General features: G+C 42.3%; 1 protein-coding gene across 3 annotated transcripts in view; it reads left to right on the plus strand.

Annotated features, from left to right (window-relative positions):
* The window catches only part of CDK6 (cyclin dependent kinase 6), a 265,385-nt gene extending 247,014 nt beyond the window's left edge, over positions 1 to 18,371 (plus strand). For all 3 annotated transcript variants that reach the window (XM_018047425.1, XM_018047424.1, XM_018047426.1), the window contains exons 7-8: positions 1,964 to 2,099; positions 8,173 to 18,371. In XM_018047425.1, the coding sequence (XP_017902914.1) occupies positions 1,964 to 2,099; positions 8,173 to 8,319 (283 nt within the window). In that variant the 3' untranslated portion in view covers positions 8,320 to 18,371. The remainder of the gene's footprint in view (positions 1 to 1,963; positions 2,100 to 8,172) is intronic.

Genomic DNA, 19,372 nt, shown 5'->3' on the forward strand with positions numbered 1-19,372 from the left:
GCTGTCTTCTTTTTATTCGTATTCTAGATCTTGCTATTGAATTTGTTTGTTGCTCAAGTTGTCGTTTCCCTTCATCTGTTTCAGTAATTGTGTCTGTGAGTCTCTCTATCTGCCTCCGTAACCTGGTTCTCCCTGCATGTCTGACACGGGTGGGGTAACAGTGACTTTCACCAGACACCCTGTGGCAGGCGTCTGCTCTTCCCAGGTGAGAGACCTGTGACCTGGGCTCTGTCGAGGTAAGAGAAGGGAAACAAAGTCCTGCAGAAATCTTGTGGAATTTACCACTACCTGTTCCTACACCCTGGAGACCCATTCAGAAGAACACCCCAACCACACCACCACCCAGGCCTCTCAGGCCCAGTAAGCACTGGCCAAGAAGACCATAATGCCGGGCAGCACCATTTCTAACTGTAGTCGAAGAGTTTGCTCAGTATTTGAATAGCCATATATTCTGTCCACTAAAATCTAATTTTTCTTGCGGTTGTGGTTTAGTTGCTAAGTTGTATCCGACTCTTTGCAACCCCATGGACTATAGCCCACCAGGCTCCTCTGTCCATGAGATTTCCCAGGGAAGAATACTGGAGCGGGTTGCCAGTTCTTTCTCCAGAGGATCCTCCTGACGCAGGGATTGAGCTGCATCTCTTAAATCTCCTGCCATTGGCAGGCAGATTCTTTACCACTGCACCAACCAGGGTTCAGAATTAATCAGAGTCTATATGAGATATAAGCTCTTGCTCCCCCCGAATTTCCTTGTTCCACCCTACTTACTACCTGTATATAAGTTATAAGAAACATCTACATAATGTATAAGGCCACAGACCTACTAATAGTTCTGAAGAACCTTAAGTCACACACCCATAGAACTCATCAGTTGATATTTTCAGTGTGTTGCGACACATTGCCTGCACATTTTAGATTAATAACGTTATTTCCCTCTTATGATACTAATGGGTAATGCATTGATATTGATATGCATTGATACGCAGTACATTGATACTGATATTGACAGATCCTGTGTGCCAGGCATTGTGCTGTGCATTTTATAGAAATCATTGCTGATCCTTAACACCACAAGTTATTATCCTTGTCATATAAATAAAGACTCACTGAGACACAGAAGTTACATAATTTGTTCTTACCTACCAATAAGGCAAGTTCAGGATTTGAACCCAGTTCTGCCTGTTTCCAAAGCTTGTGCCGCTTTTATATCAGTTCTTTCTCTGCATTTCTGATCCTAGGATGAGTCTCAGAGGAAACAGAAGATAACAGGTTTTTTAATGAATTGTTTGCTCACTTTGCAATAACAAAAAAATAATTGTACAAAATATGTAAATAAGTTAAATTTGTAATATGTAATAAAGAAGTTAAATTTGATATTAAATGATAAAATAGTGTTTGTGTTACACAGAACTAACATACCTTTTAGCCTCATTTGGGGGGTCTGACTCTAATCTATGTAATTTCTGTCTGGGGACTCATTCTTCAACCCAAAAATGCAACCAAGTTTATGTGTCAACAAATCATGTTAGATGAGCATCCTAAAAGTGTGTCAATACAGGAGTGTTTGATCAGGACACAAAAAGCTGTCTGGGGCATGAAGGAAAACATGATGTGCCCATGCGGGTCCCCTTTGAGTATTTAGATCCTGGTCTGACAGTGTTTCGGGGCTTCTTGGTAATAGTCTCCGTTTCTGCATGATCTCTTACATTTCACAGCTGCTGCCGGCGTGATCGCGTTTGTCTCTTCGCAGCGGCTTTTATAATTCTCCTGTGAGATTGCCCTCCGCCCCAGGATCACCGTATTGCAGTAGCACAGAGAAGAGTCCTGCCAGACAAGTGGTGGGCTCCTGGGGCTCTGAGTTCCCCCAGGCCTCTCCCTTAGACTTCACCTTCTTCTGGAACTGCTAGAAAAATCGCTTCAGCACAATAGCTCATGCTCACGTTCACCTGTGGTTCTTTTGTAGCGTGATTGGACTCCCGGGAGAAGAGGACTGGCCTAGAGATGTTGCCCTACCCAGGCAGGCTTTTCACTCAAAATCTCCTCAACCAATTGAGAAGTTTGTAACAGACATTGATGAGCAAGGCAAAGACCTACTTCTGGTAAGTTCACCCGATGCAGGGTTGGTCTTCTCTGCGCTCATGAATAGAACTCATCAGCTAATATTTTTAGTGTGCTGGTGATGCATTGCCTACACGTTTTAGATTAATGACGTCACTTTCCTCTTAGGATGATAATGGGTAATGCATTGATATTGATACGCATTGATCTTGCATTGATATGCAATGAACTGTTACTGCTCTTGAGAAGTCCTACGTCCACCCTGGGCGCTGGGCACAGCATCAGTTCAGCCTCACATGCCACAGCCTCACAGGACAGAGCCAAAATCTCTGCAGCTTTCATTTTTACCCCTGTGGCAGCTAGTGACTTGTGATTCTGCATTGTCTTCAGGTCCTATAGAAAGGGAAAGAGTCTGATTCACACCCTTTCATTCTGCCATTTTTTAATGTTCTTTTGAATGCAGCCTTAGAATCCTCTGGATTCATCTAAACATATGCTTCGGTAGAAGTAAATATTATGTTTCCTTGTTTACACTTTCCTGCTACTTTAAGCAGCTTGTTTGGCATTTTAAATGTGTCTTTTCTTTAACAGGCACATCTTTAGGAAGATGTTTTTCCAAAGGAACCAAATAGCAAGACTCCTTCCAGTTACTGATTTATTTAAGAAGTATTGAACGTGCCCTGACATATAAAATACCTCACCAAAAACAAAGGTCTATGCCCTGTTTGAGACTCAAACTCATATACTTGGCTTTGTACATAATTCCCTGTACTTGGAGACCAGGGCAGAGTGGACAAATGTACCTCTTGGACTACTCCTGGTGTCTGGAACCCAGTGAGTAGTAATGAGTGTATTCTTTACCAGCCAAATGAGCAACCTTTGATATCTAGCCAAGAACGTGCTCCTAGACTCAGAGGAGCCAGGGCTCCCATTCTGTCAGTGTATTACAAATTTTAGGTACAGACCTAAGAGTCTATAAGTCCGAGGAGAAATGTTATGCTTCAGCTCTGTATTGGCCTTTGATTGGCCAATTGATTGGCCTGTTTGAAGAGCCATGGATTTTTCCCAGTGAAAGCCCTAACTCCATCTCCACCTGATGGCAGCTCATTTCCTGATGGTTAGGCAAAAGTTCCCTCCACTGCCAAATTACAGATGAGGACAGCCCTATTCCCTCCCTGCTGTTTCTTTGTAAGACACTCACTAAGGACCTTGGCCCGCATCCTTTGAGATAGAGTAATTAGAAAGGAGAACATTCACCTAGACAAAGGCTCACTGTATACTGCATACATACCCAATGGTTTACCTGCTATCGAGGAAATTTCTTCCTTGATTTCTCTTACATTTCACAGCTCATTTGGGGGTGGGGAGGGTCTGATTCTAATCTCATGTAATTATTGTTTGGGGAATCGTTCTTTAACCCAGAATGCAACCAAGCATGTATTTGCATTACCTTAAGAAAGGGAGATTTGATGGGTCGCTTCTGGTGGCCTGCAGATGGAGCGCCGTCCAGAGTACGTCACTGTTCTGCGCATCGCCTTCTCTTACCAATTCTGCTTTTCCTGCCCTTCACTCCACCTCGTTGCTTCTTCTCGGTCCTGCTGTCTGTTCCCCTTAACATCAGCTGGTCCCTTGCCTATCAGAACTCACTAATTCACGGATCCTTCCCACTGCAGTCCCTCTGCTAGCATTTTCCCTGCCTCTGTTTCCTTCATCTGATTCTTACAGAGAGGAATCTGGCTGGCACACCTCACCCTTTTGCTGCCAAACCATGGTATGGGTTGGTACCTAAGGCCAAGCTGCACTCCTGGCCCAATCAGCTATGCTAGGAGGGGGTGAGGACTACCTGATATCAAATATAGCCACCATAGGCTTTCCTTTTCAGCAGGAACTTTGAATGAAATGTTTCTCTTAGTAGAGGGTTCTAGGTAGAGAGTCACAATGATAAACAACTTTAAGTAAAGTAACCCGCTGTTTCAGCTACTGGAACATCCAAAGACAGCCCCAAAGATTTCCTGGCCCCAACATCAGTAGGAATGACCGAGAAGAACTTAAAATTTAAAGATAACAGACAATCCCATGTGTTCACTCAAGGTCCCCTGATAGCGGTGGTGGCTTTCAAAGTCAGACTACAGGTGCTAATCTGAAGAAGTAGCAGGAGACGAAAAAGGAGCAAAGAAACCTACCAAAGAGAGAAGGAAGTCGGGAGATAAGGAGTGGCAGCAGAGATTAGAAGAGCAGAGGAGAGGAATAAAAAGCAGAGCTCGGACTCCCCTGCTGGTCCAGTGGTGAAGAATCCAGCCATCAATTTATGGGGACACAGGTTCGATCCCTAGTCTGGGAAGATCCCTCAAGCCACAGAGCAACTAAGCCCATGTGCCGCAACTATTAAAGCCTGCATGCCCTAGGGCCCATGCTCCACAATGGGAGAGGCCACCGCAATGAGAAGCCTGTGCACTACAGCTGGAGAAAGCGCGCACACGGCGGCAAAGACCCAGCACAGCCCACAGTCAATTTTTAAAAAATTTACAAAGCAGAGCCAGTAACATCATGACCAGCTAAGGGTTAAGCGTGAAGCATAATATGCACAGACATTCAGGGAAAGGACAGTCCAAGACCTTAAACCTCAGAACTATCTAAAAGCTCTCACCGTTTCATCTTAGAGGGACACGAGCTAGAACTGTAAAGCTGAGAAAGCAGGCCATTCAGTACAAGAGAGGCCCCTGCGACCCTCAAAGTACTGTTCCTCTGTTGAAAATGTTTTACGGAGGAGGTCAAGGGAAAGGAAAAGTGTTGACAATTAACATTTTAAAGTTTAACGCTTTAAGAGTAATCCTTCATTTCTATCTGAAAAAAAGTCGACTTTATACGATGCTTCAGTCATACGTGTATGGATATATACATCAACATTTATAAACACTCTTATGTACATCTATAAGGAAAGTAGCGTGAAGTAACAAGACGGTTCAGGAGAAGAATTATTTTCAGCAACCCAAACTTACATATTTTTGCCCCGTTCATCGTGATTAACTTTGGAGGCTGGGTACGTCCTCCAGACATGATGCTCTTGTAGAAAAGAAGTTTTGGAGTTCTTGCTATCTAACTGCTTTCAGAGCCTGAGGTCGTACTTTTTTTTTTTTTTTTTTTTGGATACTTGTATTCGTCTGCTTCTGCTGCATAACAAACAACCAAAATAAATATCTCACTAGCATTCAGCAGTAAACCTTTGTCTCCTGCTCATGGGTCTGCACGTTGCCAGAGACAGCTTTGTGAGTCATCTAAAACAACTCTTCTTCAGCCAGTGGGTCAAGTACTGGTCTTCCCCATGTGTCGCATTCTGGGACCCAGGCCAAAGGGATTTTGGCTCCCTGGGGCGTGTTTTTCTCATCATAGAAGGAAGGTAGGTCCTCCCAGAGGGGCAAGCAAAAACATACGATGCCCCTAACGGCCTAGGTAGGCTTGGCAAAGGTACCTTGCTTTTTCTGTCCATGTTCCATTGGCCGATGAAAATTACGTGGCCGAGGCCAACTTTAATAGAACAAACATTCCCCCAATGGAGGCAGAGAAGGAAGAAAGGAAATTTGTGTTGGAAAATGATCCAAATGCACTGTAGTAGTCAAGTAGCAATTCCAAAAGCTCGTTTTAAGTCAATTATTTGGCAAGCAAATTATATTTTTTTGCAGAAACAACATTATTACGCAAGGGTTTGAAATTCTCAAAATAGCCAGTTGCTCTGTTGAATTACAGCAATAATAAGACTCAAGCACTTTTTCTAACAATATTTCTGTAGGACAAAATGTGTCACAACCTCCAGCTTGAGACTGTCACACACACGCCCTGCCATAGGCTAAGGATTTCTCCTTCTCTCTACCACGCTCGCAGCTCTAAGCCATCAGTGTCGTGTGGGAACAGGGCTTCCTCCCAGATAATCCTCTAGGGATGTCTCTATCTTGGACATATTTCCACAACTTTTTTTCCCTTCTTTCCTATGTCCTGGGAATTAAACTAGCGGCTTCCTTTTCTAGTGCCACTACGTAATTTTCTCCTTGGACTCTGGGAAGAGAGAACTCAGGCTCAAGAATTTTGCCCCTGCTTTCCTGTCCTTTTTGAGAATTCAGCGCTTGTAAAGCTTTTCTCAAGATGTTTATTGCTATTAGAGACAGTAGAACAAGCTCCTTCCTCTGCTTGTTGTTTGGATCTAATTTTCAGAAGACAGGTTGGCATCCATGGACTGGTAGGGAGCTCAGGATAAATAAGATTTGGGGGGACCCAAAAATTCAGTTGATGTTAAGTGTAGAATTTTCTGTTTGTACTTTTCTAGGTCAGTTGTATTCAGCAGAGTTTTAGGAATCGCTAATCCAATCAGGGCTGTGAAAGACTCAAGGGCTCAGATTAAATGGGAGAGGTCTACGTAATTGTGGTGATGTTAAAGCTAGATTACATACAGCAGGGGTCCCCAGCCTCTGGGCCACAGACCAGTACCTGCTGTCAGATCAGTGGTTGCATTCGGTTAAAAATAAAGTGCACCATAAATGTAATTCCCTTGAATTGTCCCCAAACCATCCCACCTCCACCCCCATCCGTGGAAGAACTGTCTTCCATGAAACCAGTCCCTGGTGCCAAAAAGGTTGAGGACCACTGACGTAGAAGACTGAAATTCAGAGACATTTGAGACCCCAGCCCACTTCAGCGGACACTGTCACAAGGATGGAGGAGCTGGCATAGCTCCTCTGCTCCCTGGGAGCTCCTAAGGCAGTGGTGTGGACAGGTGGGATGTTACTCATCACTAGTTAGTGCTGACCACCTGCTAGCCATGCTGGAGGAGTTGCTAGAAGGAAAGGAGGAGGAGTTGAAGAACAGGATTGCCTGGGCTTGGAGTGGAAATGGAAGGAACTGAAATTAGAGGAATGTTAATAACTGATTGTGTGCGAGCAGCTTAGGAAGACAGATGGCTGCTTTCCTCCTTTCACCTTCTACCTGCGCTTGGTCAGCAGCCCTGAGATAGAGTTTAGTGACTTGAATTGAATCTAATGGTCTCCCTGTACGGCCACTGCTAGCCCCTGCGGCACCTTGACATGAATTAGAAGGAAGGCATCTCTCCCTCCGAGCGGCACAGCCCTAGGGTGGGGTACATGACTTGCTAGTGGATTGGGATAATCAGGGTCTAGGTTTAGCCCTTACTTGTTGCCCCCTCCACTGGCCCTGTGTTCAGTAATTAGCCTTACACCTGAACAAGGCAACCGCTTTCCATTCCCCGCTCATGGATAAAACTTGGGCAGAGTGAAAAATCAGGGTGAAGACTGACTATGGCACCAAGTTTGCTAGCATCAGAAAAATCACTTCCCTAACTAAAGTTATATGTATGCTGTAATAAGGGCTTCCCAGCTGGCTCAGTGGTAAAGAATCTGGCTGCTGAGCAGGAAACCTGGGTTCAATCCCTGGTTCAGGAAGATCCCCATCCCTGGGTTGAGAAGATCCCCTGGAGAAGGGAATGGCAACCCACTCCAGTATCCTTCCCAGGAAATCCCATGGACTGAGGAGCTTGGCGGGCTACAGTCACTAAGAGTCAGATACAACTTAGCGACTAAACCACCACCACTACATGCTGTAATAATAATATGAATGAGTTGGAAAGAAATCTGGGTAGGTAACAGATCCTGAGGGGCAGTTTATACATTAGGGACATGTAAAAGATGAAGCAAAAGGAGAAGAGGACAGCAGAGGATGAGATGGTTGGATACAATGAATCTGAGCAAACTCTAGGAGATAGTGAAGGACAGGGAAGCCTGATGTGCTACAGTCCATGGGTCGCAGAGTCGGACACAACTTATCAACTTAACAACAACGTAAGATGAGTACTCTCTACGTTGTATTTAGTGTCCCTGGAAGTAGATATCCATTCTCATTATGAACGCTAAGTTGCTTCAGTTGTGCCCGATCGTCTGAGATGCTGTGGCCTGTAGCCTGCCAGACTCCTCTGTCCATGGGATTCTCCAGTCAAGAATACTGGAGTGGGTTGCCAAGCCCTCCTCATAATACATGACAGTGAATAGATACGTAACTATGTAAGCACATGGACGTGTTTTATGTCACTCTGTTGTTTTTTCTCCATCACAGAAGTGTTTGACATTTAATCCAGCCAAAAGAATATCAGCATACAGTGCCCTGTCTCACCCATACTTCCACGATCTGGAGAGGTGCAAGGAAAACCTGGATTCCCACCTGCCACCCAGCCAGAACAGCTCGGAAATGAATACCGCCTAACCTGCCTTGAGTTGATCATCCAGAGAACCACCTCGGTGGCCGAGGGGTCCCCCAAGGAAGCCTTGCAGAGCTGTTGAGGATCGCCGGCTGGAGACCTTCTAGCTGCTGTCTTCCGGATGGCCTCTGCTTCTCCGAGGAAACCACCTCGTTTACTGTTCTGAAATCAATGCAAGAGTGATTGCAGCTTTATGTCCATTCGTTTGTTTGTCTGTCTGTCTGTTTCAAGAACCTGGAAAAACTCCAGAAGAGAAGCTGCTGACCCATTGTGCTGCCGTTGCATTTTTTTCTGATCTTGAATGCTGCCAGTGTGAAGTGAGCAACCTGGGCACAGCTGAGTGGGATTGTACATGTAATCTCTCTATAGCTGCTGGGGCCCGATTTGGTACTTCTGAGTGAGTGTGTGTGCACGCGTGTGTGTGTGTGTGTGTGTGTGATTCTTGATCTCTTAAAAAGTGTTACTTTCTGTAAACAAGAAGAGTTGAATTTTAAAGACTCAAAGTGACCGCTAAATAACAGGTGTCTGTTGGCTAAAGGAGAGCCACCAAAATGGGCTTCTCAAGTTAGAAAACTGATTCTGTGTCCTTAGCATTTCTTTTCTGGTCAAAAGCAGTCAATTCACTAGTGGTAAAGGGTTCACCGTCTAGGTGAAGTTTTATACACACAGCAAAAAAAGAGAAAATAATTCTAGTATCTTTTAAGAAACCTGTTTCTGAAAGCACATGTTCTATTTACTCTTCAAAAAGCTGCATTTACTCCTTGTCATTTTTAACCTGTATAGTATGCTTGATTGTTTCTTTTAAAGAATACCCGTATAAGCTTGCTATAGATTTAGGGAGTGTACCTCAGCAAGGTAAAATTGTCAAAAAAAAAAAAATTGACAAAGCCTTTATTTCCTGGTTTGGAATTTATTTCTTTTTTGGTTTTTGTTGTTACTTTGTTTTGGTTTTGACTTTAGGAATTTTCAGGAACTGTTTGCTTTTCGAGTTGGGAGGATAGTTCTCTCTGACTAGAGCCAGGAATGCCATGTAAGTTTTCCTCCACCTTTTACACTGTACTTCTTCTGCAGTGCACTGCCTAATTTGCAAAGTGTACATCTTTATCTGTCCCCCAGCGTGTCTAATGTATTCCACTAACCTTACACAATTCATGACAGATCGCGTAGGCTGTTCTAATGCATCCCCTCCTTTCTTTCCTTCAGTGAACCTCTCATCAGTAGTTTGATTCCGATGATGGCTTATGGCTCCAGTCCCACAATCCTAACAGAATCTCACGTGTTCTCCCCCTGCTGCAATCTCCCTGGCATTCACTGTTGTTACCTAGGCAGTGAGCAGAAGACTGGTTCTTCTCCATCACTGAGACGTAGATTGCTTTAAAGTGTTAGTGTTTTGCATTTTTATAGACTATATTGTCAGTGTAGTATCTGAGGGAATGTCCTGAACTATGTTTTAGGAATGTATATTTACTCTGTAAAATTACCTGTCCTCCATCCACCAGGCTGTGCTTGCTTCTAGTGCCTTACGCACATTCCTCGCTCCCTGCAGAGCCAGCCTGACCTGGGCATTGTGAACAGCTTTACCGTTCCTCTTGCCGTTTTTCTCTACAGTACTTCATATCCCATGCCATCTCTGCCATCTACGTAGGTAGTGCTCAGTCGGCTCTAGTAACCAGAAGGCACAGAGATGAAGTATCCTTTGGTAAGTTTTAGCTCCCTTGGCTTTCCAATTCATGTTTTGTGTGTGTGCGACAGTTAGGCCGTGTTTAGCATTAGGGTCTTCAAAGAATGGACGTTGCCTCCTTCAGAAGGAAATGTTCTATAATGACGTTTATGCATAATCGGGCCTTTCTGAGTTCTCCAGAACTTAATATTGTATATGACTATCCTGAACAAGAGAAAAATTAGGAGACTTTTCTCTTTGAGAGCTTTCTGAGTCGGGACCCATTCTTTTCGAAGATATATATATTGTTTAATATTGTTCTAATTCAACAACTTTAAGAACAGGAAAATTTTTGCTAAAGCAAGCTATGAATGAGAAGATGGGCCATAAGAATGTTTTTTTACAGTCTTCCTTGTGACAGCTTCGATTATGTTTTGTCATCACTGTAAATGCTTGAGATATAATGGACCCAGAACATTCGAGGCTAATGTACTTGTGGTCCCCCCAGATAAGTGGGGGGGACCACAGATAAATGAGTTCTGCCTTTCCTTTGATTGGGGGTCAAAATAATAAAGACCAGGGGCCTGGAAATTGAATTTTAAAACACTACCCTGATCCATCAGGAGCTTTTCAGTGAGTATCCATGGTTAGAATGAACATAACTTGGGTTTTGGCTTTTGCAAAAATTTTTCATAAGTTCACTCAAGAAAAAATGCAGCTGTTCTAAACTGGAATTTTTCAGCATTCTTTAGCATTTTAAACATGTAGAAACTTCAGCTTTTATTTCCAACATATGCTCCTGATTCATTTATTGGTGGTGTTTATAAAGAAAACTTCAAGCACGAACATTTAGATACTTGCCAAATTACCCTGTGAGAGGCAGAGTGAGAGGGCTTTTCGTCCTCTGTGAACTCGTTAAAAGAGTCTGTCCCCAGCTCCTCCATCCTCATGGTGGTTGCACTTGAGTGATTACTTTTTTGTTTTCTGTCTCTCACATCCAGCTCACCACTTCTGAGACCCAGATCCCACACATGCACCTTTGCCATTAGGGCACTTTGAATCATAGAGCAGAACACAAGCTTACTGAATGCGGCTTATTCTTCTGTGACATATGGTTTCAGACGTCTCTGCCAAAAGCTAGGCAGTGATTAGCTGGAAAGGTCATATTGCCCCAGGGTCACACTGAAGCAGCTTATAGCACTAATAAACAGGATGACAGACTTGAAATCACATTTGAATTTCTTACTAGGATTGGGACAAGAATATTTGCCCAGTCATTTCTGTGTATTTCCATCTAGCGGCCCACGCATTGGGAACTGCTATGCCAGGGTGGGCTTTTAGCAGCCTACATGTAGAGTCCATTTAGGCATCATAAGCTCTCACCTGGCAAAGGCTGTACCCTTATAATCTTAAAAACACAATCCCCAAGAGCTTGTCAGAACCCAGTGCACTGGAGCCTCCCACTTGGCCTCCCCCTTTGAAGTGGATGGGAACTCAAGGAGCGGAGAACCTGTTTTGGAAGAAAGCTCCAGGCCATTTTAGCCCCCTATGTTCTCATGCTTTTCTCTCAGGAAACACACATTTTGAATGACTGACTTTTCACTTAGCCTCAGGTGACTTACACTAAAAATAGTTCAAAATATTCACCTGATTCTCAGCCTCTTCATTTTGGGCAAAAATGAAAATTTCAGAATGCATGGGATGTTACTATCTTAAATCATGGATCTTTTAATAGAGAAATTTATGATATGGCTCCAGAATGTGATACTATCCATCCTGGTGAGAAAAAACTTAAATATGACCAAATTTTTAAGTCTTAAATAGTGGATTTAAATTGAGTTTTTAACTAACTATGGCTACTTCTCTTAAACAAGGGTACCTATAAAAGTCAGTAATGACAATTCTTATTCCTTAATAGAAATTAAATCATGTATGCTTCCTAATATCATAAACATACTAAAATTCTTCTCTAAAGAATTGCCTCTCTTTTTAAGGGACTTTACTGTAATTTTTATGATAAGCACATGAGAGTGTCTCATTTTCCAAAAACAGGCCAATGCTGCATAGGTAGGTCTAGGAAAGAATAATGTTGAAAGTTAATAAGCCATTGTAGTTACTTAATTGTGTTAGTACAATTTCTTGGAACAGAAATAACTGAATATTATATATTCCAGATATTGATAGAATTCAAAAGAATGCTTAAAGACATAAAACAGTATCTTTATAAAAATAAAGATGTGATTATTTCTAAATTTTTTAAAAACCAGAAGATACTAGGCAGTGGCTAGAGGAAATTCTGGAGAAAATGAAGGTATTCAAAGAAGGATAGTTTCAAAGTTATGTATATTTTATTTAAAGTCACCTGGCAGCTATGAACATGATATGGCCAAAAACAAATTTTATGGAAAAGCCATTCCAAACAGTTATCATTTCAAAGGTTGAGCTAAGCAAGCTAAACTACCCCTATTCCTTCCACATTTCATGGGAAGAAGCAGCCATGTGAAGCTACTCTTGTTGTGCAAGCCTTAAAATGTTCGTTGTTAAAAACAATAAATTTTGTAAAGGTATATGTTTCCTATGCCACCACGATTTTTGAAAACTTGTGAAACCTAAACCGTTTATCATGTGTGTTCAGTACATAAAGACACATTATGAGGAAGATAATTACATATTCCTTCCCCACAGTGGAAAAACTTCAGGCTCCCATAAAGCTGCCACGCAAGTCCCCAGATAACTAGCAGTGGTGTTTTCCTCAAAGGCATAAGCAGATAGTATTTTCACTTTTTTCTCAATGTAATTTTCAACCTGGTTTTATTACACACCTATATCTCAAGCATTTCTAGTTTGTCTTTTTTCAGAAAATAAACCAAAAATATTCCTTTGGCCTTATCCATCTTCTGACCTTTGTTAACAACAAAAAATGGAGAAAGAGGAGGGGTCTGATTTTTAAATGTTTTCCTCAGTTAGTTGTTTTTGTTTTTAAAATGAAGTGCAAGCCAGCTTTTCAAATGTTTTCTATTTCTTAGCATTCCCTGAGAGTTAATTTAGATAAAAGAATGGACATCCATCAGTATATTTTATGTTTTCTTAATAACTGGTGCTCTGGCCTTCGAGAATATAACAAGACTCTCCTGAAAATAAACACAGTTTGTTTTTTTTCCCAACTATCTAGTTAAATACTAGTATAGCAATGTAAACTCAATATGTTAGGAAAGGGAAGTCATTTTTCTTTCACATGTCTGTTTTTAAATCAACGTTGTCCTAAGGGATGGCCTTTCTTGTTTTATTCTAGTATATTCCACAAGGTGGCACTTTGAAGGGGGTATGGAATCTGAGTGACACCTCCAGCTTTATTTTTCTGCATACATTTAACTTTTGCCTAGCACTTGTTTTTCAGGATGATTCACAGTCCTCACAATGTTCTGTAACTTAGATATTTTAACTGTCAGCTAAGTTCTGAACAGTTGTCTGCAAGTAAATTGTTCTTGAGGATGCATAAGACACCCATTTTGATTATTTAAGTGTGTGAAGAGAGCCTAGCCATTCATTCATTCATGAAACATTTTTTGAGGTAACTCATTACCTCACTTTTCCAGGTCCAGAAATTAGAAAGTTGGACAGGCTTATTATTCAACAGGCAGCACTCATCTGTGAATAGGGTAGTGTTGTTAGGAGTGTAAGACTCCTCCAGAGGCCTCAGGCACAATAGGTATATCCCATGTCAGCTGCTTCCCCATTGCCTACCGCGGTGGCCGGTACACAATCCAATTAAAAACCCCAGCTAAGAAAATCAGATGAAGACACTGTTTAAGAAACACATCAGCTACTAAGTAGACCAAACTATTTTTTCAAAGATCTGCTATGCTGAAACAGAGCCCTAAAATACTAAAAGACCTGCAAATGTGTATAGTCACAAGTGTAAATTCACAACATATTCTAATTTTTAAACATTTTCTTTAAGTCTATGAGCTAATAACTTAGGAGTATATCTACATTAAGTGATGTCTCCATTTGTGAAGTTCCTTGGCAACTTCATGTTATAAAAATATATGTTTTCATAGACTTTTACTTCACAGATCTGCCCAGACACCATTATCCACCTGATGATTTTAGTCAATTTGAGAAGTCATTTTCTTCCGTAGTGTCACTGAAATTTAGAAGGAAGGAAAGTACATTATTTTTCCAGCCGTCCCTTAGCAGAACCCAGCGGAAGGCCGTTTATTCCTTCTGAGTGGCAGAAACTCCATAGTCCCTGCTTCACTTTTCTCCGGAGTAGCCAGCTGGCTAGTCTCAGTAATTTACACTGAATCAAAATACCGCACACATTAGGGGCTGTCAAATCTTCGGCCTGTCCATCTTCTTAAAATCCCATTGAAGAAGATTCCAGTTTAAGTCCCTCAGTGGAAGGCCGAATTCAAGCCTCCAGTCTGTTGTTATTTGAGCCAGTCTGGTTCAAAACCTCCCTCGCACCAAAAGAGCCTTCCAGAGCGCTGCACCGTCGCCCCGCCCCGTTGACCGTAGAGTGTCAGTGGGCGGGGCTGACTGAGACCCGCCCACTGCTCACCTATTGGTGCCTGATATTGATGTACAGACCCGGCGGGATTCTGTCCGAGGTCCATGTGCCCTGCTGCTGTCTCAGAGGCATCTGTTCTGCAGTCTTAGGAAGTAAAATGTCCTTAGAGGCAAACGATGTCTTCTGTGCATAAATAAGTACAACACAATTCTCCGAAAGTTCGGGTATAAAGAGATGCTACTCTATCAAGCTATCTACCAGGCATCTCTCAAGCTCTAAGCTCTGCTTTTTTTTTTTTTCTTTTTCCTAAGAGAAGATGTATAATTACAGGAAAGATTTTTTTATTTTTTTATTTTCTATCACTCTACATATATGATGGCAAAAGGTATGCCTGGAAAAGTTTTGTTTGGAAAATTTATTTTCTGCTTCATCCTCGGTTGGCAAAAGCTCCTAACTCTTTAGTTTCAAACTTTTTCTCCTTTTTCTTTGTCAGGTAAATATAGGTATGTGAGCAAATTATGTTATGTAGGAGGGAGAATCTCCTGTTCAGAGGAACCTTTATGTGAATTGTTTTGTCAAACAACCCCTTCCCTATTTAAGGAGTTTGGGTTGTCAAATGTAGTTTTATTCTTAAAGGGGACACATAACTGCATAACGCTGTAAAGAACTATGATTGTAGCACTAATCAGCAAGCTTAAAGCCACAAGTTATATCATTTCTAACTCTGTGGTTTCTAGCCAAACCCACTGAAGTGCTTAGATTACAGTCCTGAAGAGACCCTTCATACCCTTACTTGAAAGTTTCTAATCTTAAGTTTTATTAAATGCAATAATATGTATTAACTAGCAATATTTGTGTGATCACCAGCAACTCTGAATTTGACCTTGAAGTCTCTGGATAAAGAAAATAGATCCCAGCAGTAATGCACATCTTGAACCGCCTATCCCCACCAAGTGTATTGTATATCTTGCCATTTTGGTCCTGTGTTTGCAAGAAATGTATATGGGAATATTTTAATTCCTTAATTTACTCTGTATTCATTTTATTTTTCTATGACCAGTGATAAGTCTGTTAGTTAGCACATGGAATGAATAGCATCAGCTACTCCTAGGATCAGCACTTAACACGGTGGGAAATTTTTATTCCAAGTTCTACATTTGCATAAATTATTTCTATTATTGTTCATGTGTATTATTTATTTCTCGGTCACACTAGTCCTGTGAGAGTGCAACAGAAGGCAGGCCGCATTAGGATTTGCATTTAATGCTCATTATCATGGTCTTGATGGAACTAAGAAAATTAAAATTAAGACTAAGCCCCCAAGTAAGCTGCATGCATTTTAACATGATTAGTAGAATTTAAGTCTATAGAGAGAGTATTTTGTGTGTCTAGGTGTTTTATAAGTATGTAAAGGAATTAAAGAAAAGGACTTTGTAGCTGTTCTCTTGTCAAGTATGCATATAATATGGTGTGAAATACAGCAAAAGTTAAAACTGCAGATAGCAAAGCATCAAATAAGGCCTTCAGTTAGGAACTCTGCCAAGTGGTCATCATAATAGATGGCAAGTAGAGACAGATGCTTGGTTGGCGCTTCCGCTTAGCTGGCCAAGAGAAGCAGCCCCGCCCCCACTTGATCTGTGCCCTCGTAGGTGTTGGGTACAGTAGGGGGAACAGGTAGCCCTGTTGAAAGGAGACCAGTGTGTGAGTTTCCTGTAGAAGGAGAACTGCCAGCCTGTGCCATGAGGCTTCCAGAACGTGCCAGGTGGGAGAAGTCCAAGGTTCTGTGCTTCAAGCAAGGTGGTTTTGTAGAGAAGCACTGCAGTCTGGTCATTGAAACAAAGAAGGGCTGCGGGTGCTTTGTCAACAATGGGATTTTAACCACCAACAGTCCCTAACACCTCAAAAGCTTGTTGCATATCTGCTATTTTAAATTTTGACCTGAAGGTTACAAGGCAAGTGTTTTGTATAGAAGAGCAGTATGTGTTAAGAAAAGCACAATGTCTGTTCCCATAGAGTGCAGAGTAGGACTAGAGGATTTTATACGCTTATCATTTCTGACATGTGTTTAAAAAAAACAAAAACAAAAAAGGCGTGTTTTCACCTTAAAATGTATTGGTGTTTCTGCACTCCTATAGGGCCTAGTTAAAACTTTCTTTTAGATTTCAGCGAGGCTGTTGCAGCCAGGGAGTTATTGTTTTTTTGTTTTTTTTTTTTTGTTTTTTACTTATTTTTATAATAGAATATGTTTTTAAAGTAGAAGAAAATCTTAATTAGGGCTTCTGACTTGTTGGTTTCTGTGTTTGAAATCACGGTTCTGGAGATGTAAGGAGTGCGCATGCGCATGTCAGATACTAACTGAGGCTGTGTGCGCCAGTCCAGAACAGATGCTCCACCAGCCTCTGCATCCTTTCCTTGCTCCCCGCCCCCTTCCTGGCCTATCCGTCTGCTGCTCCTCATCCTCCTCTGCTGTACTTTGGGGTCAGGGACGTGACGAGAGATGCTTTAAGCATCCCAGGTATGCCTGTCCAGGCTTGGCCACCATCCCTATGGCCATAGTTCTCAAGAGAAGGTTCCCGGTGCTGAACACAGAGAACAGTCAGGACACCAATCACAAATGCCTTCTAGCCTCTTCGTATGGATCTTGATTTTTAAACCCATTCATTCTACAGAGCATTCCGTTTCGGCTGTGGTGCAAATAGAAAAACTAACCCAAGAATATAAAGCACATTCCAGGCTGCTGTTTTCTGTCCATCTTCAGGCTATCCTTTCACTGTATTTCTTCATACTTGAAATTCATTCTGCTATTTTAATATCAGGGTACAGATGTAAAAGGGTGCATGTTCCTTAAAGGTGCGAAACGACTCTCATTCCGTTTGCTCAAGTTGCTACAGAATGCTCTGTTTCGGTGCTTTGGGTTCAGCAGGTCAGAGAAGCAGTGCAGAAACTCACGAATGTTGGCAGGTGGCTTGGTGGTAGATATGGCCGCCACTCTTATCTCTAGCCACAAGATGGAGAGTTCCCACACTGGTCAGTCAGGCTCAGCGGGGTGGCCTTCCTCACAGGGTCCACAAGCCCTGTGCTGCCCCCAAGTGTGGGTGCCATGCACCTCTCCAAAAGCAGGGCCCTGCCTACATACCCAGGCCACTTAGCCTGCAAAGAGAAATGACCTCGGGTGTAAACAGGAGAATGGAAAGAGCCGTCTCACTCTAGTGGCCAACCTCGTAGAAAGCCCTCCTGAGGCAAAAAAAAAAAAAAAAAGAAAAAAAAGGAAAAAAAAAGAAAGCCAATCTAAAGTTACCCTCCCCCTAGTGCCCTGAGCTGAGTGATTTTGCTTCCTTCCTTTTAGTTAGATGAAAATATAGGTCAGTTTACCTAGACTCTTCCTACTGGAAGAGGAGAATAGAAAAGTAGGTATTTGTGTCATGTGAGATATGGAATCCAAGGACCACCAATACTTACATTAAATACCCCCATGGCTAGCAATCTGTTCCGAATTAGCTCAAGTAAGTGGTGCATGATGACCCGGGTTGCTGAGGGCAAAGGTAGGCCTCCTGACTTGTTTGGAGAGGAACTACCGGTGGTGACTGAAGCGATGGAACGTATCAGAAAATTCAGAGGGTTACAGATCAAGAATCCTTTGGAAACTGGATGTCTTACTGGGTGCTAGAGTGCAAATTTAGGTATTTATTGTCAGGTAATGGAATTCATTGTTTTTTTTAAGAATTGGTGTTGAAATGTCATTGTCCAGCTCGTTTTCACTTATGCACAAGCTGAATTGAGGCAAAAAGAGACAATGGTTTGTATATTTGTCATATCTTTTGTATTTCTTACAATAAAACTCTTGGTAGCAAATAAAAATAATAAAAACAGCAATTTTGACCTGCTTTCTGGGAGATGAATTACTATTCTAGCTGTTTTTCTTTTTGCTTAAATGTAAATGTAATCCTTGTGAGTAAGGTAACATAATTGGAAGTTATAGCAGGGTATGTTTCAAATTTTTAAGAGGCTCCTTTTTAGGCTTCAAATGTTTACAAGTAGCTACTCATTGAACTTAAAATTTCCATAACACATACTTCAGTTCAGTCGCTCTCAGTCATGTCCGACTCTTTGCGACCCCATGAATCGCAGCATGCCAGGCCTCCCTGTTCATCACCAACTCCCGGAGTTCACTCAGACTGTCCATCGAGTCAGTGATGCCATCCAGCCATCTCATCCTCTGTCGTCCCCTTCTCCTCCTGCCCCCAATCCCTCCCAGCATCAGAGTCTTTTCCAGTGAGTCAACTCTTCACATGAGGTGGTCAAAGTACTGGAGTTTCAGCTTCAGCATCATTCCATCCAAAGTAAGCTCTTAGTCGACTGTGGTAATCACTGAAGACCCCAAAATAAGTAAAGCATGAGTAGTCCTTTCTGAAACCTCCAGACTGAGACTAGGAAAAAGGTTTGTGTAACCAGTTGCTGATAACCTGGGGAGGAACAAAGATTTCACATTGGAAATGTTGCTTGCACCTGTGTGTGTGTGTGCTTAGACATGTCCAACTCTGCGACCCCATGGACTATAGCCCGCCAGGCTCCTCTGTCCATGGAGTTTTCCAGGCAAGAATACTGAAGTGGGTTGCCATTTCCTCCTCCAGAGAACCTTCCTGGACGAGGAATCAAACCTACATTTCCTGCATTGGCAGGCAGATTCTTTACCACCGAGTCACCTGGGAAGCAGAAATGGTGCTTGAGTGGACTAACAATAAAAGTTAATGCTGGTCAGTCACGCAAGGAGAAATATTTTGTGTCTGCAGTGGCCTGCAGTTATGAAATAGCAGACAGGAAAAGGCAGCAGGTTGGTGAGGCCACACCCGGACCAGTGGCTTTTAAGCTTTTGGATCATAACCTA

The sequence above is a fragment of the Capra hircus genome, chromosome 4 (genome assembly GCF_001704415.2).
Source record: "Capra hircus breed San Clemente chromosome 4, ASM170441v1, whole genome shotgun sequence".
Classification (NCBI taxonomy): domain Eukaryota; kingdom Metazoa; phylum Chordata; class Mammalia; order Artiodactyla; family Bovidae; genus Capra; species Capra hircus.